The following is a 27,371-nucleotide window of genomic DNA, read 5'->3' on the forward strand; positions in this document are numbered from 1 at the left end:
AGAGACGAAGGGGGCTGCGCTCAGGGGTAAGCCGGGGCTCATCCACGATGTGCGCGTCCCCGCATCGGCCCGAAAGTGAAAGTAAAAGCGCGCTGCTTAAGACTCCGCCCAACCGGCCGAGCACTCCGCAGAACGCCGTTACTCCTCGGGCTCGCCGACGCGATGGCTCCGCTGTTTCTGCTGATGCTCTTGTGGGCCGCAGGTACGTCTGTTGTCTTTTTATTTCCATCTCAGATTCACCGGTGCTGACCGCGGCCGCCGCTCGGTGACCCTGCACTTCCGATCCTGGGCTTCGAGTTCCGCGCGCCGCTTCCTCCATCGACGAGACGCGCCGTTATCTTCTGATGGCGTCGACACGGCGGGGAGGCACCTGCTGCTTACGGGAGGCAAACCGCCTTGCGCTCAGCTGTCATAACCGCTGGGGTCGTGCCCGCCTGCAAAGCACAGACCCTGGCACTTCACCCGGGCCCGCTGGTGGCACGAGGGGACAGACAGGCCTGATCACAGGGGGTTCGTGTTGTGAAGGGCCACCGCGCATCTTACAAACAACATGGCACTTACACGCCTCTTCATCAAATTAGAGTAAGAAAGTGGCAGCGCGTGCATTTTTGAAAAACGTCTGCGACAGCAAATTCGAATCGTTTACTTTTCCATTGACATTTGTTTGCTCAGCTGACGCGACATAAAGAAGTTAGTGAGATCGGGTAAACACCAGGCTGGGGACTGTTTGGGGACAAGTGTGACAGGGGCAAAGGGGACAAAATCGATCAGCTCAAGTTGAGAGCGCAGAACGAAATGCCAGCGAGTGACAATTCGTAGATAATTTAATTCACCAAACTAGCGGGTCTCCTTAAACACACCGAGGGAGGCAGCAGTTCAGATGGAGGTGGGCAGCTCATCCACCAGCTAGGAGCTGCACATGAAAAGAGTCTGCACTGAGATTTGATACCACGCAGAGGTGGCATCACCAGCAGACCTGAGTGGAGCAGAGGACCTCCGAGTCAATAATATGGAACTGCTTGTGGCTCCCATTACACCCCCTTCTTTATCCTTTCACCAGATGCACCCCAACACCGAAATGTAACCAAGTGTCATGAAAGAAGGTCAAGGACAGTCAGTGTAGTGAGGTGACTGCCGAGCCATCAGAGAAAGCCTCGCTTCATCTGGGTGGTGCCCACTGAGCAGCTGGCACCCGAGCTATGTGACACTTTGAAGGTGGCACCACTTCTTCTCAGCTGTCATTAACACAGGGGGTGGGCGGTTGGGGGGCTGACTTTTGACAGGCAGGAGTGGAGTGACACTTTGTGGGACAGCAGCACATTGCCCTCTAATCGGTGGGTCGTGTTTCTTCAGACTCTGGAGGTCTGGTTAGTTGTCATTCAGTCTGTCATCTCTCAAACTGGACAATTACAGGGGCACTGAAGTGTAATCCGGTCACAAATAGATACCCCTGAAATGTTTACAGACATGTGAGTGTGCTCTCACTTTTAGGGATCGACACGTAATGGCAGTGCTCTGTGTGTGGGTGAGGAGATGAGAAATGTGAAGCCCAACAATAGTGACAGCCGTTTGGAGTCCTTCAATTTCATTGTTCCTTTGTAAAAGTGACAACGACAATAAAGATCTATCTATCTATCTATCTATCTATCTATCTATCTATCTATCTATCTATCTATCTATCTATCTATCTATCTATCTATCTATCTATCTATCTATCTATCTATCTAAGCATGTAAGGCCTGGTAGCTCAGAAAACACTTCCAACAAAGCCCACTGGTGGAGATTATACCACCAAACCCCGGCCTCCTAGAATCCTTCATTAAATTAAAAGGTTTATTCTTCATGAATTTGTTCAGACGTAACACGAGCTCCGCTGAGCACAATGACATGACGGAATTGTCTAAGGCACTAAGGCAGTCCCAAGCAAACAAAGTCCCGTAACTCGAATCCAAGACAGAGTCACAAACGGAGCACAGGTTCAGAAAATCCAAGAAATCACAGAAAGGCTCAGCAAAGTCACCAACTCCCAGGAACTGTGGGAGACCCTCCAGATTTATAGGGTGGGGGGTAGTGATTGGGGGACCACCCACTAAAGACACTGACTGATTCACACCAAAAATAAAAGATACTGTACACGATCAACATAAACAGAGGAATCACAAAAGAGACCCAAAAGCCGAGTGTGAGCCCCGACGTGAAGCCTTTGGAATGACGACATCGAGGGCATCAGAGGGCAGGCAGGCATTCAGCAGTCAATGGAGTACAGCACAGGAATGTATAAGGAGTGTCGTAGTTCTTTAAACTTTTACTTTTGGTTTTCTGAAGTTTTGGTTTGTTAGTGAAGCTGTGCTTTGGTATGAACGCCGTCTCCAGTCACTCCATCTTAACTCTTCCTGTCAGGGTGCTGCCTTCACACATTTAGACATCTGTTTCCTCAGAGAGGCTGACAAGTTCATTAAACTTCAGTTATTTTTAAAGATGACATCCAGAGGGCTTTTCACTGGGACCCCCACATGTGACGTACTGTTGGACTCGTCTTGATGTCTAATCATTAAAAATGTTGAGCTTTTTGGGGTTCCCCCTATTTCTGGTTCTCTAGACTCCCTCATTCTTGGGCCTATTTTGTGTAGGAAATGACACCCCCGGTGATAAAAAGTAGACCAGTAGAGGTCTTGAGCACAAGGATGTGAAGTTATGCAGACCACCCGCCACTGGCATATTAGGTGCCAAGTTTACAGAACTTTCAAATAAGGGCGATTGGAGGACTCAAACAAATCTTTGGAGTTCATTCATTCTTTACTTTGTTTTTTTTTCTGTTAAATTAAGGAAATCCTGCTTAAAAATAATATGTGACTGTTACTTTTACAGTATTTTAATGAAGTGACATAGGACAGATTTCAAACATGGGGGGGGGGTCGTTTTTGACTATTTCAAGGTGGGTGATAATGAATTTAATGTGATTATTTTAGATTTGTACATACATTATGTTATATGTGATTTTTCGGTCTTTGACTAGGGGTTTAGCCCACTGCGGACCACTACCAGAGGGTGACAAATGACATATTTTTGTTGCAATCGAGAATATTTAGACTTTTGAATATTTCAAACATTTAACACTCCTGTTCTTGTTTATGATGTACTCAAGGTGTTCATCTTGAGAAATTGCTGAATTAGGGGGCTTGCGCCGGTGCCCCTCATTTGTGAATAACCTCCTGCTGCGCGTCACATGCCAGGTCTTTACTGGAATTTGTAAACTTAATAATTTAAAATGTTTGGAGCCCGAATTGTGTTCCCGTGTAAATTGCCAAACGATATTTAAGAGATTTGGTGTTTTTCAGAATGGGGGGTCTGGCCTGCTGACAGGGGGGGTGGGGGGGTTGTGACGGCGCTGACTTTCAGTAACAAGGGAGGACAGGCGACACACAGACCTGCACAAGCCCCCCCAGGAGGTGCCATCCCCTCAGTGCCACAAATAAATGAACATCGGAGGCAGGGACGCGCGTCACGTGTTACCTCATGCAGCGACATTTCGGAATTTCCCGGACATTTCTAACCTCCCGCCCTCCTTCGCCTTTTCTCTTTCTCTCGCGTATCCTTAAACGCCCCTGAAGTTTCGTCGTGTGAACCGTTTGAGCATCGCCACACTCCTAGGCAGTGGGTTGGGGGGGGGGGGGGGGGGGGATTGGGGTCAAAATAATATTAAAGAAAACAAATGTAAAGACTCGAGGTGGGTCTAACGGCAGCCTGCAGTGCCCACCGCGTCAGTCACGTAATGCCCTTCGAAATCGATGACCGGCGGATGGGCGACAAGTCACAGATCGGCTCTGAGGGCTGCCGTGACACTCGTGTGGCGGACTTCAAGAAAACAACAACAACACAAAGTTTTACAAAAGTAGTTGTACTAGTTTGTACTAGTTGTAGTTGTACTGTGTTAGCCATTATGAATGTAGAGAAAAGCCAAGCAAAATGACCCCTTTTATTGGCTAACTAAAAAGATTACAATATGCAAGCTTTCGAGGCAACTCAGGCCCCTTCTTCAGGCAAGATGTCAAAGCTTGCAAATTGTAATCTTTCTAGTTAGCCAATGAAAGGTGTCATTTTGCTTGGCTTTTCTCTACATTCATAATGACTAACACGGTACAACACCCTAGTACTACAAAACAAAGAGAAATGTAATTGAATGGACTCTTTCTTTGAAACAAGTTTTTGTACATCAGATATTTAATTTCAGTGTTGTTTCAGAAACACGAACAGGACACTTAAAACTGATATACTGCCTAAAATATTTGCAGGTTATTTATTTATTTAATTGAATGGCCATTTAAAACTAGAAAGCAGCACGGAGGCCGTCTGGCACCCACTCAGGAGATGCTTCCATTCATTCCTGCCAGTCTTTGTTCAGCTGCCAGTCCCACTGGGCTCATGCCAGCCTTGGCCAGAGGGGGTTTAGGGGAGTTTAACAGGGACGTGTTCTGAAGGGTCTCATGGTCACCAATTCACTAACAGAAATGAATTGAAAAGCAGCACCCGCACCTTCAACACTATAGAGTCCAAACAAAGTTACTTTCACCTTCCATTTATGAGAAATAAAGAACTCAGAATCAGCAGTTCTGTGATGACCCGCACACTGGCCTGGCCAGGCCTCCCCAAGCACCCCCAATCACCCCTCACCTCCTTGGCCTTTCCACCAGTCCCACCTCAATACCTACAGCTGACCAGGGGCCTCATGTATAAACGGTGCGTACGCACAGAAATGTTGCGTACTAACGTTTCCACGCTCAAATCGCGATGTATAAAACCTAAACTTGGCGTAAAGCCACGCACATTTCCACGGTAACTCATTCCTTGGCGTACGCAATTTATCCGCCCGGTTTTGCAGACTGGCGGCACCCAGTGTCAAAGCAGTGCTACTGTTCCTGTGTGATCACCCTTTCATTCTTAAATCCACATTCCTGACGCGGCTTTATAAATACACTGAAATTAACTGCATATTGTTTATTAGTGTAATGCATCTGATTGTAATTAACCTGTAGCAATATAATGGGCCAGGGAATAGCCATAGTATTCCAAATACCATAACTGCTTTAGCGTTGTAACTCTCACTGCATGTTCTTTCAGCTGCTCCCTTTAGGTGTTGCCACAGCAGATCATCTTTTTCCACATTACTCTCACTGCACCACTCAGAGTATTTATATCACTGTATCTGAGTGGGAAATCACAGCAGCAGCTGATTGGAAAGAGAATTATCGGTACACAGCATGAAGCAGATGCTGCCTGAGCCACAGCAAACGCTTTAGTCCCTGTATGGACTTCGCGGTTTAGAAACAGTTTCATCCCAAGAACTCTAAACACACTAAATCAGTCCATCAAGTGCTCCTTGTAGAAATATTTGGACTTATAAGTACAATTACCCCACTGTAAACTTGCACTACAGTTATAATATTGCACAACCTGCGCCACTTTATAAAGCGCGTATTTACATGTGATGACGGTATTCATTTCTAAGACGAAATGCAGCAAAACATGTTGATTATATTATACAGATAAAACTTTAACTTCATTTAAATAATCTGTATTGTTTATAATTAAACATGTGAGGACACGGTGCCGCAGCGCTAGCTAGTTCAGTAATTGTTCCTGCCTTGCGCTGTATTCTTGCTGGTGCTGACGCGACACTGGAAAGATAGACGGATATAATAATTACACACGTACTACTAAGATATTTCAATGTTCCTTAAAAGTTTTGAAGAATCGAAGTTCTAAGCTTACAGATGGCTTCACGTCTATTACATAGCTTATTGTGTGGCGATTGAGTTTTTGGAGAAAGAAAAGTAAGGACAGGAATTGGAGGTTAGTACGTTTGAAAGAGACAGTACTGCTGTGATAAATTATTTAATTGAAGGTTGCGCATGGCGCAGCAAGCCTCTTGCGTGAGACATGAACAAGCACTGCGCCACCGTGTTCCCATGTTTAATAACATGCTTTCATTCCTATCATCATGAAAAAGATATCACGTATACATCTCAGTATTTTAATTATTCAGAGAGCTGTAATATCAAGAATGTAATGGATTATGTGTCCTGTCGGAGAAAGAGAAAGCCCGTTTAAAAAGCAGGTAGTGATTCACACACATAGAGCACATAGAAGATCAAATACAGAACAAAGCATTTAACATGCCACTTTAGTTACAATGGGATTTGAGAAACTAGTAAATTAAACAATTTTAAGATGAAGTTTATGATGTTCTACTTTAATGGCAAAATAAACTACGTGATTAAAGTGGAAATTTCGAGATTAAAGTTGACATTTCGTGCTTTTTTCCCCACTGTGTGCCGTTTTTTTGTCTGTACCCTAATAAGCTTTCATATGACACTCAGACGGTGGGCTACGACTCGCTTTTTCACGGCGACTTTGATATGTGATTTCTTTTTTATTTCGGGCACTGTGCGACTTTGTGAAGTTGAGCCTTCGAGTTTCTCCGACATTCTGTCACTCGATCAGCTTCCTTTTGTTAATTATATCACTGTTTAAACCAACAAATAGTACGTTTTTCCTTTGCCTCCACTTGGTATTCGCTGAAATTCTTATATTTTCTCCCGTGCTTTTCCCATTGTCTTTTCACAGAAGGCTATTTATATTGATTTGCATATTCAAAGAGGCGTAATTCTGGGAGGAGTTGGGGCGGGACAGAAGGCGCGTGCACGTGCGTTACTTTTCACGCAAATCAGGATTTATGTAGTAGAAGAACGTGAAAGTATGCGTGCGCACAGATTCCTGCATCTGGATTTTTCTGTGCGTACGCACAATCCCGCTTTTGTGCTTACGCCATGTTATAGTGTGAGTTCTACGCACGGCGTTATACATGAGGCCCCAGATGTTCTAAGCCAGCGCTTCTCTAAGTGTGGTACGCGGGCTCCCTCTAGTGGTAGGCTGGGGGTCTCCGAGGTGATTTCTAAAGCTTTCATAAAGATTATATGAACGAGCCAAACGTCTTGGAGAATCAGCTGAAATTGTTCACAAACTGTGATGGCAAGTGCAGGAAGTAAAAAAGTTGGTTCAGAAACGTTGCGATCGATCGTAGCTCCAAAGAGAAGAATCAGAAGTGCAGTGAATACGTCGAGCCACGCAGCAGAAGCTGAAGTCGATGGCAGTGAACCCACCATCTATCTATCTATCTATCTATCTATCTATCTATCTATCTATCTATCTATCTATCTATCTATCTATCTATCTATCTATCTATCTATCTATCTATCTATCTGGTTTTTATATTTTTGCAGCTGTTCCTCAGAATGAATATTAAGAACTGTACAGTAAATTTGAGTAACATAATAGAAACAGCACTAATAGTAGAAAAGACAAATGAGAAAAGAACCAGAAGAGCTCTTTCTGCTCCTGCTACACTTGCTGTGACGTGTGCCGATCGTCATCAGATGGTTTGGTCTTGAGTTTGCGGACTCCTGATGTTTCATTCCATGAGCAGCGAGACCCTCCATACTAAGAAGGCGGAGATGCTGCAGGCCGGCAGGTCGCCACGTGGTTTTTAAGTGCTGTGTGCCGATGATGGCGAGTTCACTATTAAGTGCTCATAAAGCAGTCACCTCCTGGAGGACAGACGTCAGTTCCTCACACTTCTTCTCTCTGCCATTATTTTTTAGTGTTTCCAGTCGCGGAGGCCGCACTCAATGTCTTCTCCCCCCAGTCAAATGTGATCGCCCATCGGAATATGGATGTCGTGCTTCAGTGCAGTTTCACTGTCGACCCTGGCCCCATTGACCCCAGTCTGCTGACTGTTGTCTGGAACCAGTACGGCTTCAGTGTGGCCAAGTTTGAGAATAAGGACACCATGTCAAGACAAGAGGCCAGTTTGTTTGACGATTACATCACTCAAGGAAACGCCTCCTTGCTCCTGAAATCCATCGTGAAAAGAGACGAGGGGCAGTATGAATGTGAGGTCACCTATGGCACGGAGAAAAAATCAGCCAGCCTGGCGCTGACCATCCAAGGTAAGTGACCACCAGAGGGCAGGGTCCTCAGTGGGTGCTGTGAGGAAAGGCTGGCATCTGTGCAGGGCAAATGCAAAATCCCTGCAGTTCCAGATCCGTGACGCTCTCAGCTGCACTAAGTTATTGATGTTAGACGGAGATAACAGTGCGGCCACTTGAAAATCAGAATGAAGAAGAGGGACAGATACCTGTTTGGATTGTTATTGACCTTTTTAGGCCACTGAGCATTAAGAAGGTCCATCCAGCCACACAATTCCAGAGTAGTGGGAGCCTGTCCAGTAGGATCATTTACAGAACGGGTGCCACCTGCCAATATGGTGCCAGTCCAGTGCAGAGACCCCTCACACACCCCCGCACTCAGGCATGTGGCACCAGTTTAGAGTTGTCAAGTAGCTTAACACGCCAGTCTTTGGGATGTTGGAGGAGACCTGGCATGGACAGAGAAACACATGGAGGGGACGTGCAAACTCACCATAAACAGTTTGAACCCCGGACTCTGTTAAGCATTAAGGCATCAGTTTGCAGGCGAAGCTCAGGGTCATGCAGGGAGTGAACCAGTGCCTGATGGTCCAGTCTTGCCATGGCTTCAGGTCCTGCAGGCCGGTGATGGCAGCCATTACACCGATGTCTCTTGATAGCTTTGGGCTGGCATCACTGCTTCAGAAAGAGGCTTGGAATTTGAGGGTCTCGCATGTTTGTGTTTCCATAGGAACAAACACTCGGTCAGGTGACTGACAGGCACAGTGCTGTTACTTTGTGGTGGGCTTTAGATAGTGGGAACAGAGTCTGTGTCTTGTGGGGTCCCCAGACAGCTGGGGGGATCTGGGACAAAAGGCTGACTGGAGTTTGCACTTGTCACTGTTTTCACTCTGGATGTCTAAGGGAACTCCAGAAAAGCAAGCAGGAAAGACAATTGTCAAGGACACCAAATAGTCGCCCTGTAGATGGACATGGCAGATGTTACACAGAGACAGAAAAGGGGCTTTATAAATAGTGCAGGGAGGTCCTGCTATCTGTGTTCTCCACGAGAGACTGAGGCCATTTTGTAAGTTCAGGGAGTAAGCGTTTTTCACTTTTTAAGTCTGCTCCTTATCTAAAGACCACACATGAGCATATCAGAGTTTGGTGGCTGCCGTTTTCTGAAATGAAGTGAAGAGAGTGACGTGTGAATGGAGAGGTCTTGCCCTTGTGGAGAGGATGTGCTGGCACAAACACATCAGACAGATCAAATATGGCTCCATTTAGACTTCTCGCCAGCACTGGCACAGCCCTTTCATGCTCTTGTGTGTCGCACGGTTTAAGCTGATCTTCTCAACTCCTAACCTCCCTGTCTTTATCTCCTCAGTTCCTCCTGAAGTCTTGCTGACTCCAAAGTCAGTCCAGCTGCTCACTGAAGACACCCTCATCTGTGCTGCTGACAGTTTCTATCCTAAAGACATTCAGTTTTCTTGGACCATTGCTGGCGCACCTGTGGCCCCACTTAACACCACACAGCCATTCCTGAATCCCGATGGCACCTACAGCTCCCAGAGTGTTTACCGCTTCACACCCAACAGCCGCAGTGAGCTCACCTGTGAGGTGCGGCATGAGGCACTGAGGAGTCCACAGAAATTATCTGTCACATGTGAGTATGCGGGGAGCTTAGTGAACTCTTCATGAACGTCCATGGTGTTCCCTGAGCAAAGCAGGTCTGGTGGGTCAGGTTAACGTGTTATGGAGACCTCCTGGTAGAATTGCTCGGTCCAAGTAGTTTATCTCATGTGACATGTGACAGTCTGGCTTGTGTCTGACCCTGAGATTTTCAGTGCCTTTATTTGTGTTGTCACCTCTCTCTCTCTCTTTCTGTCCTTCTGTCAGACACGGGACTGACCAGCGGCGAGATCACAGCCATTGTGTTAGCAGTCGTCACCTTCGTCCTGCTGCTGGTTGTGCTCTGCTGGTTTCTCTCTGGTAAGTGGTCCTTTTTGTCAGTTGTCCTCTAATATGGGCATTGGCTCAGCTCCTCAGTCTCATGAACATCATATCTTTACAGTTTATCAGAGTAGCTAGCGATCGATAAATGAATTCTGGGCATTATGTCGCACCTCACTTATCCAGGTCTTTATCAGCGTTAGCTGTGTAACTTTTATTAAAAAGACAGACAGACACTGAAATAATGCTGAAGGCTCAAGTCAGTCAAACTCCACATGGCCACTGGTCACCAGACTGTGAGTAACACTTGATGTGTCCCACCACTAAGCCAATGACCTCCACGTGTGTGACATGAACTTCTGAGATGGGTTCAAGTCCAAAACATAAAGGACGTAAGAAATGAGCCAAGGCCAAAGAAGGACTGGCACATCTGACATTAAGTAGCAAACACGGGTGGTGTGGGCAGTGGGGATCACCAAACCTGGGGTGATGTTCACGTTAACAAAGCAGACCCGCCGACACCTTGGGACTCGTCTTATGTTTGAATATTCTGAGGCGAAGGCATTGGCCTCAGCAAGTTAGACGCAGATAAACACCTGAGATCTGTAATGAGCGTTTGTCCTGCAGTCGCCGTCTGATTGCTCTACATGCCTATGTCTTGTTTTAATATCCAAGGGGATCCATCTTATTTTCTGATTTGCTCCTGATGTTGATGAATGATTACACACATTAGGACTCATTTAGTTGACTTTAAGTGTTTCTTTCTACCTGCTTTGTGTTATTAATAAGAGACATGAGTGTGTTTCTGGTGGCCTGTGTCTGCTGCCGTCTTGAAGGTCTTGTTGACATCTATCTATCTATCTATCTATCTATCTATCTATCTATCTATCTATCTATCTATCTATCTATCTATCTATCTATCTATCTATCTATCTATCTATCTATCTATCTATCTATCTATCTATCTATCTATCTATCTATCTATCTATCTATCTATCTATCTATCTATCTATCTATCTATCTATCTATTGTAATGTGACTCAGACTTTGAGGGGCATCTGGGGAGATAAACATGCATGTAAAGTCAACCAGTTAGGGTTAGGGTTGTCTAAGCTGGTTTCTTCTGTGTCTCCAGGTCCCCCATCACCACTCCACATCCCAGAGGGTGCAGATTTGGTTAATGGGTGGCTCTGCTTGTAGACTGGCGTCCCTTTCAGGCTGATCTGTGCTTTGAGCCCGATGCTGCCTGGATAGTCCACTGTGACCTCGTATTTGAGACGGCAGGGTCACACATTGGATGTTCCACATGCTGCTGCTGCCCCCATACATCTGACTTGTTAACACATTCCACTTCAGCTCCTTTTTATTTTTACGTTTTCTTCTTTTTTCTGTGAGTGAACCACATGCTTCTGTAGTTTTGTAATCTAATGGCCACCGTCTTAGTAACATGTAATCTGTCCTTCTCTTTGAAGTTCCTCTTGTTCTGGTGGTTTTGATGTGAGGTCCTTAGTAACCAGAACAAGAGTAACATACCTTATTATCATTCACATATTATTGGCCGACACCTTCATCCAAGACGACATAACTTATGAGATGCGATTGGTGACATTTCTTTTGTTTTGCCCAGTTGGAGCGCAGGCAGGTCCAGTGACTTGCTCAGGGTCTCACAGTGTCAAATGCTGCCTTGAGTTGTTTGTGAGCTTTGACTTCTGGTGGTCAATTTGTCACTAAACTGTCCACAGGCTGATCTTTACTCGATTATGTTGGCTTCTTGTGTAAGTCACGAGTGTATGTAAATATAAAACGGTGGCCACTCCACAGGACACTTGTTCACTTCCTCTTCTTTCTCTGTGTTTCAGTGTCCCTCTCACCTCTCGTTCCTCTCAAACTGGTCCACAGTGAACTCGGGTCATTGGAGAGCACACTCAAAGGCTGGAGGCTAAATCGGGTAAATCTGGAATGGTTTATAAATAACAAAGAAATCCAGCTGGACACGGTGGGCAGCAAGCAGGGAGACCCTGAGGATGGTGTCTCAGTACCACTGAAGGACTCATCTAATTACACTCTGAAGAGAGACTCGAGGACTGAAGGCTTCTTTATCAAAGAGACGCCCATCACTCTGCAGTTTACAGCTCAAAGACAAGACCACCAGGGGGCAGTGCTTCGATGTCGGGCCACTCACCGGCTCACCAGGAGGAGTGTGGAGCGCACATTGAAACTGGAACAGGTGTACAGTAAGTGACTACTTGTGTGTTATGGCTGGCCAGTCCTGCCTTGCTTCCCTCTTCTTCTTTTTGCCTGTTCCTTCCTATAATTGATTTATCCAGAATTACACTGACTGGCGTCTCTTGTGTTCTTGATGTCCAGTGCGCCCTCGGCTCTCAGAAATCGAGAATATCTCTACGGACAAAGACACCGAAGTGAAACTCATGATCAAAGCAGAGCAGTTCCATCCACAAGACATCAGCTTCATGTGGTCAACTGTAGGAGGTGGGGTGACCTCAGACTTACCAGAAATTACAGAAAACAGCAATGGTACTTTTAGTGCACGGAGTGTTTGCACAGTCCCCCTGTCTCAGGTCCAGAGCCCTGGATTCAAGGTGTCCGTGGTAACTGACCACATATCCCAAGGAAAGATAGAGAAGACAGTATCAAGGGACACGGCAGGTAAAGCTGCTACACTTATGATGGCCCAATACCAGCCATGCAGCCGTCCATGTGTCTGATTGGTCCTTTCTTTGTGTTACAGGTATTGACGGGCGCCCCCAGCTGTCTGACATCGAAATGGTCCGATTTTCAAAGGTTGGTGAGCCCTGCACACTGAGCTGCACCATCTCCAAGTTCTTCCCCAGTGGTCTCACAGTCACCTGGCTGAGGACCACAACAAAGAGTGGACATCAGTCTATTACTGAAGAGTCAGCTCAGTGGGCAAAAAAAGTGACCACATCCACTCCAGAGAAGAAGAATAACACCTGTGAGGTGACCTCTGAGGTCCAGTTCACCCCTAATAGTCTCTCTGAAGTGGAGGAGATGACCTACATCTGCCAGGTGGGACACAAGACCCTCATGGGGAAACCCATGGAAAAACGGTCTGGGAGACTGGAGTTAACTGGTAAGTCTGGTTAGTGGGAGAAGCTTCTCGATGTGTTGGCTCCTCCTTTTAATTCTTGCCTGGTGTCACCTTCAGGGTCCCAAGTGCAACATCTTCTCACTTCCTTCCTGTTTCTACTCAAGTCTAATGGATTTTATACTTTGACTAAAATCTGATTTTCTCTTCCAGCTGACACATGCCGTCCTGTAGTCTCAGATGTTCAGGTTCACTTCATTGAGTTTGGCCAGATCTGCACTCTGACCTGCGCTGTGTCAGACTTCTACCCAAAAGAGATCAACGTGACCTGGGAAACGAGGCAGAAGGGAGTGGAGCCGACAACTTCAGCCCTTTCAGGCCAGTGGAAGCCGCATGTGTGCCAGTATGGACCATCAATGAAGGACAACAAGTACTCACTGGTGTCTCAGGCACAGTTCACCCCTCAGACCCTGAGTGACCTGGAGGACATGGAGTTCATCTGCAGAGTGCAACATGTTAGCCTGAAGGAAAGGGACATTAAGAAAAGCTGCTCACAGCTCCAGATACCAGGTGAGCTCCTGAGGTAGACAGACCCCATGGTTCATTAGTGTGGTCTCTGTGCGTCTCGTGTCTCAAAAGGTACAATTGAGTTTAGAGAGATGACCACCTGTCTGTCTTCCAAATCTTGGAGTGTAAACAGGAGTGAAGCAGGGCAGAATTATGAGCGGAAAAGGAGGAGAGTATCAAATCTGCCTTTATTGATGAAACCAAGCCAGCAGGCCTAAGGCTTCATGGGAACTGGATGTATTGGCTTTTAAATTTTACCAACTGGATTTAGACACAGATGGAGGGAACCTTACTAGGACTTGTGAATCCTCAATGTGGTGGCACATCCAGAGTACACACAGAAGAAGGACAACTTATACTCTTGTGGCCAGCTAGTACCGCTATAATTTATAGGGTACACATCATTACCGAGTGAGACGTCAGATGTCCAGGTGAGCTTACGTGAAGTTCAACATGGCCACATAACCAAAGGGAGTCTAACAACACGTGCATAAAATAGCAGTGGTGTAAACCAAAGGAACTGCCTTGTGGCTCCGTGAGCTCGGTACGCAGCTGTCCCCGGTCACATGACTGCAGGATGGTCATTGGTCAGATTCACCTCCCAGTTGGTCATGGTAGCAGTTCCAGTTCTTCTTCTTTGTAGTCATCACTTCATTAAACTGTTGAAGAAGCTATAGCTGCCACATGCAGTTAGAGAATAGTGCAGAGAGGTTTCATTTTGTTGCAGTTTCCACAGTTTTCATTTTTATAATAAATAAAACAGTAAATTCTTTGAAATGTCCAACGCTTGTAAAACACCAGCTCTCCACGGCTTTTCATTCTCCCTCCCGTGCTCACTGTCTTTAGGAGTGCAAGTACTGGAATGAAGGACGACTCACGTAATGATGTGTGTGGCAGCTGAGGTGATTTGGGACAGTGCTCATGGTGTCTTGGTTCTTGCCGCCATGTTGTGTCTGTAGATCTTTAAGGTTCAGTGTTGTCGGCTCTCACCGTCCTGAGCTGCACAGCTCACTCTTACTAATTCCATAAAAGGTGGCTGCTATTCTTCCATTATGTTGAGACCACCTGCCTAAGCTCCAGGCTGCTGACCTCTTTTAACTAATCTGCTCGTGTTTTTCAGGTCTGCAGCGGCGCCCTCTAGTGTCAGATATACGGCTAGTCAAGTGTGATGGAGTCGGCCAGTTCTGCACCCTGAGCTGCCCCATCAAGGACTTCTACCCCAAAGACATCATAGTGACCTGGCAGCGGAGGGACATGAAGACGGGTGGTGTGGTCTCTGCAAGGAGCGCTGAGTGGAAGGCTGACATGAGTAAAGAAAGTCCAGTGATGGAGAAGAGGGCCTACAGACTGGACAGTCAGGTCACCTTCATGCCATCAACTCTGAGTGACCTGGAGGACATGGAGTACATCTGTAAAGTGACACATGGCAGTATGCCGGAGCTCATTGAGAAACGCATTGGGAAAATTCGACTGCCTGGTAAGTACACCTGTGGGGCTGAAAGAGGTCATCTTCACTTTTGGGTTTCCTCCATGACATGGAGGTGTAAGCAGCAGCGTGCTGGAATCTGAATTGCTTCTCCATGGATCTGGGTTCAGATCCTGACTGGTCACTACTTGTGTGCGGTTTGCACCTTCACTCATGTGTTGTTTAGGTTTTCTCCCAAAGAGAAGTCCACACAAATCCAATGTGAATGGGATTGAGTGCTGCGATGGAATGGCTAAAATGGGTTGAAATTAGGAGGAGCCCATTGACATTCGGAGCAGAAGGCTGCTTTGTTAGCTCGATGCTGTTATCCTGTGTGTGTTGATGTGTCGGAACTGCTGAGTTACCCACAAACAGAGTAGCAGCACACTTGACGGCCCAGTAACTCCCGCTCATGCCGTCCTCTGAACGTTCTTAGTGATAACATTCACCGTTAATAAGAGCTACAGTACAGCGGGGAATGCTGCTTGTTGTTCTTGCTGTCTCTTGATTGGCTCCAATGCCTCCTCTCTGCTCCATTTGAATCTTCTCCTACATGACTGTCCATACATTTTGACCAGGTGTGTTTTTGAGACCATCACCCTTACCTTTGTCTCTTCAGGTTTCTCCAGTACTCCTCAGCTCTCTAACATACAGGCCCAGTTCTCCCAGTTTGGTCAGCCCTGCACCTTCAGCTGCACCGTGTCCAACTTCTACCCCAGAGAGATTCAGGTCACCTGGGTAAAGGTCATTAAAGGACAGAAGGAAGTGGTCATCCAGGAAGTGACCAATCATGGCCTCACAATACACGAAAAGGCCTTTGAACTTCTCACTCAGGCGCAGTTCATCCCTCACAGCCTGAAGGACCTGGAGAGAGCGGAGTTCATCTGCAGAGTGAAACACGACAGCCTGACTCTGGAGGAGAGATGTGGGGAGCAGGAGATACCCGGTGAGACCTGTGATGAAGTGGTTTGGGGCAGTGATGGAGTGTGGGCCTGGACTGGAGTGGGCCTGGACTGAGGGCCTGACACTCTGCAGTTCAGCAGACTAGAGGACTCATGTCTACACTTTTGTTTTCCAGGTCTGCTACGGCACCCCATAGTGTCAGATATACAGCTAGTCAAGTGTGATGGAGTCGGCCAGCCGTGTGTCTTGCGCTGCTCCATCAAGGACTTCTACCCCAAAATGGTCAAGGCGACCTGGCTGCGGGCTGGAAAAGGTGGAAGAGCAGACAGCAAACCCCAAGAGTCTCTTCCAGTAACCACAAAGTCCAGTATTCAGGATAAACCACAGACCAGAACTACCACAGCAGTAAATCATCATGGGTATGGTAAACCAAAAAAGAGGACGGAGATCCTCGTTCAGAGTGAAGTGACCCCAAAAGTCATGAGTGACCAGGAGAAGGCAGAGTTCAAAGCCAAAGTCAGGACTGGTGACCCAAAGTGGGGAGACAAGGGATACCTGCTGGACACAGAGGCAGAGTTCACCCCGCAGAGTCTGAGTGAGCTGGAGGACATGGAGTACATCTGCCGGGTGGAACATGAGAGCCTGCCGGAGCCCATGGAGAAGCACATTAGGGGGCTTCAGATCTCAGGTAAGACAGGCATCTTTATGTTTCATGTGAGCGTGTGAACATGCTGAGGACACCTTCAACTGTCGGTGTCTTTAAACCGGTTTGTGTGACACCCCCGAAGTCACGTGACTACAAGCTGACTTGATTGTGAAGTTTATCACATAGTAAAGAATTAGTTAAGATTCTAAAGTTAGAATCGTTAAGATTGTATTAATGTCTCTAATTGTGTTAAGCCCCTTGTGGAGAACACAGTGAGGCCCATGACATCATGACTGCTGGTCTGTAGTGCGGCTTGCATGTTTGCACTTCGCATCACTGGGGGAGTTCTAATGAAGTCTGCAATACTTGGACCAGAATGAAGAGGACATGGACAGACAGCACTGGGGCATGGCCAGCTTGGCCTGATGGTCTCCTCATACGTGTTGTAACCTCAAGTCCTTGTTTCACAGCTTCAGTTTAGTTTGATGAACTTGTGCCATGTTTGACTCGGTCCTCAGTCTCAGTGTGTTGTGCCAGTTTCCGCCCATTTCTGATTTAGATATTATGAAGCTGACTCCTTGGCCCAGATTCACATTCCAGTGTGTCAGGCTTTATATATTTTCACTTCTTCTTCTCAGTGACTGTTTTTACATTCCCCTCATGTTGTGGAATGACATGCCTTGACTTTCTGCTTTAGCTCGCCCCTTTATCCTCATTTGCTCCAACTGCTCATAATTTTGTCTGATCCACTTTTATGAACCTTTTGGTTGTCTCCATGTCTTTCTGTTTGGATTCTCTCCTGAATATCACCACTGCTGGCTCTTATATCTTTAACACTAGAATTCCTGAAGCCTATGAAAAATCTCGTAATCCCAGCCCACCTTAAATCCCTTCACTCCTCTCCATCAGCGTTTTTTGTGTTGTAAACGTGTCGATCAGCACAAGCAGCCTGCTGTCCCATCCCCTGCCTTGATGGAGCTCAGCTCTCCCAGCTCAAGCCAAGGCTCTTTATCTGCGTGTCAGATCTGGAGTTGTATCGGGTAAATAATACAGAATATCGTTATTTGGAACACATGCACTTCACGTGTACTCCGTGTCTACAAAGATCTGGGTAAGCGTAGGATGAAAGGAAATGTGAGGCAAGAAATGCTGAAGACATACCTAAAGCAGAAACTGTTTCCATGTTCTACCAATAATGACGTGAAGTGTATAATGTGTGAAGACTTCAGTCCAAATATCACATAAACACGTGCGCTTTTATTCAAGAATATAACCAAAGGAAGAAAAAAGCCTTCAATTTACATGTGGCTGTTAGTGAGTTAAAGACTCAAACTCAAATGTCCATCGACGGGGCGTTACACGCATTCCTGAATGGTGCAGAGGTAAGAACTGCTGCCTTATAACCCAACGGTCCCGGGTTTGAGACTGGGCGCTCCACGTTTTTAGTAGTGAGCTGCTATTATTATTATTATTAGTATTATTTCTACAATATAATGAGAAGTCAAGCAAAATGACGCCTTTTATTGGCTAACTTAAAAGATTACAATACGTGAGCTTTTCGAGGCAAGTCAGGCCCCTTCTTCAGGCGAGATGGAGTCACAATATAATAATATAATAATAATATACACAATATAACATAATATGCAATATAATAAAACCATGCGTTTGATTTGAGTCTGTAACACCCGGTGTACATTTTGGCTACTTTTTTTTATTGTTCAGTTTTATTCTCTCATTGACTTTCTCGTGGTACAACAAACTCGCCTGTCCTCTCCGAGTTGATGGCGTTCATCTCCATTCTTTTCATGAGAGCAGCGCTGTGGCTGACGCCTGCTCAGAACTCTTTGATATGATGTCCCGTGACCGCCATCAGACTGGACAAAGCAGGACCGTGACAACAGACAGCTTCTTCACGGCACTTTCACTGGCTAATATTCGGCTCTGCAGCGCAACGCAACTCTGCTGGGCCCCATAAAGTAAAATGAGACTTCCACCTGCAGCTCTCGTCACTTCGGTACGCGATTGAGCAATTGGCCGCGCTAGTGTTTAGATCTGACAGCCTTATATTTCAGTCTGTGACAGCTGGTGAAAGTCTGGGCGCATATTAGCCAGTGGCTGTCCCCACCGCTCTTGCTGAGATTGTTAGGATACAAAAACAATGAATCTCTGCACAGGCCGGCCGTCTGCCAACCATCAGCACCCCTGCTCGTGTTTTTCTCCAAAGGTTCAAGTTCAGTGTTGTTTTTTGGTCATCCAGCAGTCAGATCCTCACCTCTAACACATATGGACACATGCTGGATTGTGTCATGTTTCACCAGGTCAATTGACATGTGACACTCAGGTTTGTCATTAGGATGTCAGTTGTTGATTACTGTGGTCCTCTGGTGTTTAAGGGGCACACACACAGAGCCAGAGTGGACGCTTTCACTGCCCTCATGGCTCAAGCGGTGGAGTTGATGTGACGTTCCTCACGATGAGCTTATGTGTTTAGGTGTAGATAAGGATTATGAGCCAGTCTGAAATGACACTCTAACACTCTTTCTCTTCAAGTGACTCCAGCGCTGACACACATGAAGCAGGTCTGAGTCTTCAGTCTTCATGTTCATAAATTGCACAGGCTGACCAGCACTCTCATGTCATGCCTGAGACCCTCACCCTTTGTCTTTCTGTCTCTCACTCTCCTCAGGTGTCTCCAGCGCCCCTCAGCTCTCCGACATACATGTCCAGTTCTCAGAGTTTGGTCAGCCTTGTTTTCTGAGCTGCATCATGTCGGACTTCTACCCCAAACCGCTGCAGGTCACCTGGCTGAGGGTCACTGAGGGACACTTGGAGGAGACCATACCACAGGTGACCAATCATGGGCCCTCAATTCGAGACAAGGCCTTTGAGCTCTTCAGTCAGGCACAGTTCACCCCTCGCAGCCTGAAGGATCTGGAGGGTGCAGAGTTCATCTGCAGAGTGGAACATGAAGGAGGGACAACAGAAAAGAAATCTAAGAAACAGCAGATACCTGGTGAGATTTGGGGAGGTGACAGGGTGTCACCTGACTGACTAACGGAGGTCCTGACACACACACTGACCTCCTGCCAGTCCTCAGTTCAGGTGACCACAAGGCTCACTTCTGTACTTCTGTTTCCTAGGACTGCAGTGTCGCCCCCTAGTGTCAGATATACGGCTATTCAAATGTGATGGAGTCGGCCAGTCCTGCACCCTGAGCTGCTCCATCAAGGACTTCTATCCCAAAGACATCACAGTGACCTGGTTGAGGAGGGACATGAAGACGGGTGGTGTGGTCCAAGCAAGGAGTGCTGAGTGGAAAGCTGACATTAGTGAAGGTGAAACAGAACTGGAGGACAATGCCTACAGACTGGACAGTAAGGTCACCTTCACCCTGATGACTCTGAGTGACCTGGAGGACATGGAGTACGTCTGTAAGGTAGAACATGAGAGTCTACCCAAACCTGTGGAGAAGTGCATTGGGAAGATTCAGCTGCCTGGTAAGGATGCCTGCTGGAGCACAGGAGGTCAATAACGCTGTGTGGTGTTAAGGTGTGGGGTGTGATAGCAGTGGGCGAGCGTCTGACCTGCAGATTCAGGAAAAGAAGTGGGCCGAGCAGCCTGGTGATGCAGTGGTCAGCATGGACGTGTCCCAACTCCTGGCAGAGGTCGATTAGAGAGATTACATTTTCCTAGTGTGACTATGTACAGAATGGGAATGTGCCTGAGGACTGCGACTTAGAAAACAAATGGGCCAGAGAGAGCCGAGGCCTGCTTTGTTTAGTTGGGCCTGTTGAGCAGTAGGACAGAGTGAGGCCTGCTGGCATCCAGTGAATACACCATCCATTACAAGGTCATAGCTAAACCTGACCCTAAGTGAGTCCGTCGTATGCCTGCCATGGTTCCACTTTCATTTGGGTAGAATGTCCTTGTGTGTTCTTATGGCGACTTTATGTTTTATTTTCTTTTGTACTTCAATGCCTTTCTTCAGGCCTTTGATCAGAGTGATGGCTCAGCTTCATGGACACATCGCATCTACGATGGCTTTGGACTGACTGTTGTTTGACCTGTGAAGCTGATGGACAGTTGTCAGGCTCCTTGTGGTTCATAAGAGCTTGGTGAAGTCATCCTAGGCCATGCTGTCTTTATGTGTGACCCTGAATTCTGTCACCTTTATGAAACTTTAGATGTGAGGGACATGTGATGAAGGGGTGACACCAGTGCTCAAAAGAAGTGGTGTAAAAATAGACAGGTGGCTAATAATAGTCATTAATGAACGTTATGAACGGTAGGCAGTGATGAGACGTTGGTGTGACCAGGCACTGGTGACTGTCCTGGCTTTGGTGCTGCAGCATGAACATTTCACCACAATGACCACAGCTCAGGTCTGAGGGACACAGATTGGCATTCAAAGTAGGCAAATAAATCTGATGACCTACAGAATATGACATTAATAAAAAACTGAAAAGATGATCTGAAAATCTCCAACTCCACTCACCAGTAAAGAGTGACTTCTGGGTTAGCACGTCCTTTATGCCTCAGTAGGTTTGTCACATGAGTTTGTGGCACTGGTCTTCAATCCCAGGTCGGCAGAGGACAGTGAAATGCACACCAGTGTTTGTAGTCTTCAGTGTCTTCATTCAGCCCAAGTCTCCATTTTCATGTTTATGAGATCATTTCGTTAACACTTTGAATGCCCAGGCTGTCCAGCTCTCGTTTGTAAGTGTCGGCCCTGACCAGAGACCCTCACCCTTCTCTTTATCTCACTTTCTTTCTGCAGGTATCTCCAGAACCCCTCAGCTCTCTGACATCCAGGCCCAGTTCACCCAGTTTGGTCAGCCTTGCACTCTGAGCTGCACTTTGTCCAACTTCTATCCCAAAGATTTGGAGGTCAGCTGGCTGAAAGTCAGTAAAGGACAGGAGGAGTCCATAAAGAAAGTGACCAATCATGGACCCTCAATGCGAGATGAGGCCTTTGAGCTTCTCAGTCAGGCCCAGTTCACCCCCCAGAACCTGAAGGACCTGGAAGATGTGGAGTTCATCTGCAGGGTCAAACACGAGGGGAAGACAACAAAGAAGAAATGTGGAGAGAAAGAGATCACCGGTAAGACCAGTGATGAAGTCATGTGTGGCAGTGAAGGAGTGTCACCTGACTTTCTTATGGAGGTGCTGATGCCCATCCTCTCCTGCCAGTTCTCAGTTCAGGTGACCACAAGGCTCATTTCTGTACTTCTGTTTTCTAGGACTGCAGTGTCGCCCCCTAGTGTCAGATATACAGCTAGTCAAGTGTGATGGAGTCGGCCAGTCCTGCACCCTGAGCTGCTCCATCAAGAACTTCTACCCCAAAGACATCACAGTGACCTGGTTGAGGAGAGACATGAAGATGGGTGGTGTGGTCCCAGCAGGGACCACTAAGTGGAAGGCTGACATTAATAAAGGCAAACCAGAACTGGAGGACAATGCCTACAGACTGGACAGTAAGGTCACCTTCACCCCGCTGACTCAGAGTGACCTGGAGGACATGGAGTACATCTGTAAGGTGAAACATGACAGCCTGAAAGGGCCACAGGAGAGGCGCTATAAAATGCTGCCAGTTCCAGGTGAGTCATGGGATTCTTTTTTGTGTGTTTTTCACTTTGATACTCCTGACAGCGAGAGTCTTTGACGTTTGTAGGCACTGAGTAGCAGCTTCATGGTGACAAAGTGCTGTGTTGTGAATCAAGCTGTGGTGTCCATGTGGGAGCTGTAGAGTGTGTAACGTCAGAGACATAAACACTTACAGCCACACACACACACACAAGCAGACCCATCACAGCGGGTGAGCGCACACTCCTGGGCACACGGGCACACCCATGTCTAATGAATGACTCCAAGGGCTGACGTGGCCTGTGGGTATTTGGTCTCTGGGCCAGTGGTGGTGCCCTCCATGAGCAGCTCGGCACTTTGTTTATTGTCACTGATGGCTACAATTTGTGTGCTGCTGCTGCGTTCTTCTAAGATGGAGCAGAAAAGTGCACCCAGTGTTCTAGACGTGACTTCACCAGTGTGCCAGACATTGTCGTAACTAAACCTCCACGTAATTCTAGTGTCCTGAGTGTCTCTTGTCATTTTAGGACCGTGATGTGGTCATTCATCCACTGCAGCTCTTTGTATCTTTAGAGGCCACGCGTCTCTCTCTATGGCTGCTGTTCTTCTTTCCTGCTCATGTTGTCTGACGTTGACTCTCAGACTGTCACCTTGTGTTGGCCTCTTGTGTTCTCCTGCTTTTGTTCAGTCGTCTGATTTCAGAGTTTCATTGTTTGACTTTGAGAGCTGAGCGAGTGACCTCAGTGCAAACGCATCTCTCGGACAAATCTCGCTAGTGGAGGGAGGTCATGTCAGACCTTCACCAACGGTCACTATGTCCTGTGAGGAGCACATTATGCTTCTGTGACTTTGACACGAGCAGGCCATGAGTTTTGGCCAGAAGTGACTCTTGGCCTCGGTGTGCGGCCGTAGCGTATGTGAATGTTAAAGAGAGTCAGTGGAGTTATTCTGACGTCTCTGGAGTTCACACAGCTGAGGATGTGAGTTTGTCCAGTTGGGGAGGCGTGGTGGACTGGCGATGCTTTATGAAGATGATGTTGTCCTCTTTATCTCACCTCACTCTGACATTCTACATACATCTGTGTGATCTGCTGCTGAGTGCGAAGAGGCCGGGATGAAGATTAGCACCTCCACATCTGAGATCATGGTTCTGTGGATTGAGGAGGTGAGGAGGGAACAACTGCCCTTAGTGGAGGAGTTCAGGTATCCTGAGATCTTGTTCACAAGTGACAGACAAAGGAGATGTGAGATTGACAAGTGGACTGGAGCGGTGGCAGCTGTTCTTTGTGCACAGTACCGGTCTGTGTAGATACAACACTCGCTTTACCGGTCAGTCTGCATGCCTGTCTTTACCCATGGACTTCAGCTGTGGGTAATGGTGGAAAGAATGAGGTCACAAGTACAAGCGGCAGAAATAAGGCTTCTTCACAAGGTGGCTGGACTGGGACTCCATGATAGGGTGAGAAGCTCTGCGATTCGGGAGAGCCCCAGAGTCACCGCTCCCCTAGGTCAGGAGGAGCCAGTCGAGGTGGCTTTGTCATGTCATAAAGATGTCACATTGGTGGGCTTACTGTATCTCATGGCTGGCTTGGGAATGCCTCAAAATTTTCTAGGAAGAGCTGGAATCTGTAGTTCAAGACAGACGTCTGTGCTGACCTGCTTGGCCGGCTGCCACTGCAGTCTTCACCAGAAAATAAGTTGAAGATCACCTTGTAGCAAAATTTGTCCAACAGTGAAAGTTTTATTCCTTGTTTGAAACCATCTTATAAAAATAGTACAAGTACCTCATACTCTAAGATGACATTTGTCCAAAAAGTGCCCAGTTTTAAAGGCTTGTTGTTCTGTCGTGACACTTTTAAGGCTGTTGTCAGCGGCAGAAGGCTAACGCCATGGTTAGTGTCACCACAAGGTTCCCAGAGTGTTTTTTTGTTTTTATATTATCTGCTAGGTGGCAGCAAAGACCTCAAGATTAACTGAGTTTTTCACTCTTGACACAATGGCATTAAACTCCGGCCTGCGCTCTCATCAACAGAAACGATCAGTTAAAGAAGTTGTGCTTATTGCTGATGACTCGGATTACGCACAGTCAGTTAACGACTTTTAAAATGCCAGATGAAAGTGACAGTAAGAGTGCCGCCGGGTCATTCCCAAGTGTGAGTGACAAATCCCAAGACTCGGTGCATCTTCTTGGTGGGTTGTGCTCCTGAACCCATTGAGCTCATTTTTACAGATCTTGTATAGCACACATTTCATTGCATAATGTGCCCTGCCATCCTGTCCAGGTTTGGTTTCTGCTGATCCCCCAATGGACCAGTGATAGACAGAACATGGATGGTGGGATAGATGGGTATGCTATGTTCACCCCTGCTTACACGTGGTGGTCGATGGGGTGCTGTGCCTCAAGTGGTGTCTCATTTTTAACTTGCCTTTGTTTTCAGCTGTTAACTATCTGCTTGTTTTCCATTCCTGTCACATTTCATACCTTAAATTTCAGTCCAAAATGAAGAAGTTGGATGAGGGGAGTCTCTAGTGTCAGATTCAAGGTGGTCTGCTTTGCTTCTTTTTTCAGGCATCAAACTGGTAAAAGCCAAAGAAACGTCAAGTCCACCAAACACGACGGGTGATCAGGACCAAGTGGACAGGTAAGCAAGTGCCTCCCTCGTTCCTTATTTCAGTCTTACGTTAAAGTGAGGTGGAGACACCGCTAGTGGTCACTTTCTTATTCTGACCGCAGCAAGGCTGGAGTCCCAGTAGGTGAGGTAAGCAGAAATGAGAGAAGAAGACCAACTTGAGCAGTACGAGCCCACCAGTGTTTAAAGAAACACAAGAGCTCCGTATGAAGGTGTACAGGTAGGGTTAGGGTTAACAAGCATGACCTCTGACCCAGCTCTGACAGAACACCCGGCAGGTCAGCCATTGCGTAGAGTCACCTGTGTGGTGAGCAGAGTGAAGTGCCAGCCTTATTGGACATGCCACCCATGCCACAGCGCGACTCAGTAAGCTCACTTGGAGTGTCCTGCTGGGGACAGGATTGCAGCTCTTTGCACCCCCCTGCTGTTGTGCTCGCAGCGCCCCCTTGTGTTTTGGACCTTGATGTTTTTTGTTTTGTGGAGTTCAGATTGTAATCACATTCCTGCCACCTGTCCCCACACCCAGGGGTCTGTATCTTACCATGGGGCATGGTCTACATCGTCATCCTCACTCACACTTTCTTCTGCTCTTTCAGTAATGGTGAGGTCACTTCACCCAGGGACGCAGGAGATACCCAACTATATTGAAGACCAGTGATATCGTCCAGTGATGTAACCTGCCATGGGAACTGACGGCCGCTGCTCTGTCCAGTTGTTGTCCCCTCCACATCCCACCTGCTGCCTGCTATCTTATGGTAATTAGTATTTGATGCATTGCTGTGGTCAATGAACGCAGTCACCATATTCACGCATGGGCTCGTTGAGGGGATGCTGTGCAGAATTCTAACAGGCATGGTGGATGCTTCTAGAAAGATGGATTATCATGTTACTGGCTTAATGGGCTTTCAATTTGTGAGAGAAGAGAAGAGAAAATGAACGGTCTTAACCAAGGGGCAAAACAACGTCTCCATGTGATTTGTCAGTTCTGGGGGAAAACTACGAAAATGATAGAATAAGGAAGCCTGCCATTGGACAAAGTCAGGAGAAGACTGACTAATCAGGACCCTCTTCATGACTGCTTCTCCATGGGCTTGTTTGGTCTGCTCTGATTTAGGAGTGGGAGCCATCAGTGTTAAGTGAAGTGAGCCTTGTCATAGCGATTGAGTTTAAGTGTTGAGGGACTTCTTTCTTTCACTTTGACCTCTTGGTTTAAAGGGCTGAAGTCCCAGTGGGTCAGCACCCCCTGCTGGATACAAACTATAACCATCATGTGACTGCAACTGCCCCTCCGCCATCTCTTCATCTGTCTAGTCATCTACAGTTTCTGTGCTCCTCACACTCGTGACGATTGTCACACAGACTTTAATTGCTTGTCATTGTGAGAAGTTGGGAGCCTCTGGAGGGCGCTGTGTTGCTTTAAATGAACTGCTATGGTGACATCTTAACGTTGTGTGTCTCGTCGTCATTGGATAACAGTGTCCGCTTATGTGAAATCTGGCACTGTCACCAACTTTAAAATTGACCACAGAATCATCAGGGAGAGGAACGGCCCAAATGACAGACACGCCAGACAACTGAGGCCTTCAGTTTGAGACCAGCTGGTAAACTCAGCTAGTCATCTCTACTGCTGCTGCCTCTGACCCGATGGACAGAATGACCTCTGGTTACTCATTTCTGACCTTTGTTACTGCTTTCCTTTCAGGTGGCCTCTAAAGAGCAGATGGTGTCAACAGAGGGGCACCATGTGGGCCTCAGGGGGTCATCTGTAGGACTTTAGGGGTGCTGGTGATGTCTCTGGCGTAGAGCTTCTCTAGTTCAGACCCCCTGTGGCTGCAGATTTTTTGTTCTCCCAGTTTTTCGATCAGTCGGTCATTTTCCCACTCATTGATCTCCTTCTTTAATGAGCTTGGTTTGTTTTTTTTCTCAGATTCTGCGTTTTGCTTTTAAGTTGTTAACTCACTTTTGCTCTTTTTGTATGAATTCGCCTTTTTCTGTAGAGCTCGTTCACTGCATTGTATTCTCCTCGTGATAATCAAAACTTGGGGACAAAGGACACCAAATGATGACAGGCTGTAGCTCCTCCAGTGTGGTCAACAAAGGATTAAAAAAACAGAAATGAAAGTCATAATAATGATGATGATGATGATGATGAATAAATGTTACAAAAACAAGATGCTGTAGAAAACCCCACATTGTCCCCATGTAACACTCGGAGATGTCTGCCACGTTGTAATAAATGTTAAGCAGGCACCTTCTTGCAATTTCTGGACTGACATCAACTGGTAGACTCCAGCTGGACCGATGGAGATGCAGCCACCATGGCCTGAGCTTGAGAAGCAGAGCGCTATAAAGTGGTGGTCGAAGTGCAGGAGGGTGGGACAGTCTGGGAGATGTGTGTCCTAGTAAACTCGTCTTTCATTTGAGCACAAGTCCTAGTAGGTGAGCCTCAGGATGGCAGTCCACTTTGATGACTTGAAGTAAAAGCGTGACACACTCCAGTATCCACAATGTCACCCTCATGTGTTGACCTCTTAAGGTGATAGAGCTTAATTGACTAAGGGGGGCGATGACCCTTTAAGAGTCCCAAATGGAA

At 46.9% G+C, this 27,371-nt stretch overlaps 1 protein-coding gene across 7 annotated transcripts; it reads left to right on the forward strand.

Moving 5' to 3' along the window:
* On the forward strand, window positions 1–26,949 carry LOC114662152 (uncharacterized). 7 transcript variants are annotated; one of them, XM_051934736.1, is made up of 17 exons: window positions 13–202; window positions 7,659–8,006; window positions 9,352–9,630; window positions 9,864–9,956; window positions 11,777–12,151; window positions 12,285–12,584; window positions 12,667–13,029; window positions 13,198–13,554; window positions 14,672–15,028; window positions 15,636–15,962; window positions 16,095–16,607; window positions 19,252–19,578; window positions 19,706–20,062; window positions 21,343–21,666; window positions 21,806–22,162; window positions 24,718–24,790; window positions 25,375–26,949. In XM_051934736.1, the coding sequence occupies exons 1-17, from the start codon at window positions 163–165 to the stop codon at window positions 25,424–25,426; spliced, it is 4,842 nt and encodes a 1,613-aa protein (XP_051790696.1). In that variant the 5' UTR covers window positions 13–162; the 3' UTR covers window positions 25,427–26,949. The 7 variants fall into 7 exon arrangements, with proteins under 7 accessions (XP_051790699.1, XP_051790698.1, XP_051790701.1 ...); XM_051934739.1 differs by lacking the exon at window positions 21,343–21,666 and having other exon boundaries at window positions 1–202; window positions 19,706–19,900; window positions 22,001–22,162; XM_051934737.1 differs by lacking the exon at window positions 24,718–24,790 and having other exon boundaries at window positions 14–202.
* Window positions 26,950–27,371: the final 422 nt, after the last annotated feature.

This window comes from Erpetoichthys calabaricus, chromosome 12, assembly GCF_900747795.2.
Source record: "Erpetoichthys calabaricus chromosome 12, fErpCal1.3, whole genome shotgun sequence".
Classification (NCBI taxonomy): Eukaryota; Metazoa; Chordata; class Cladistia; order Polypteriformes; family Polypteridae; genus Erpetoichthys; species Erpetoichthys calabaricus.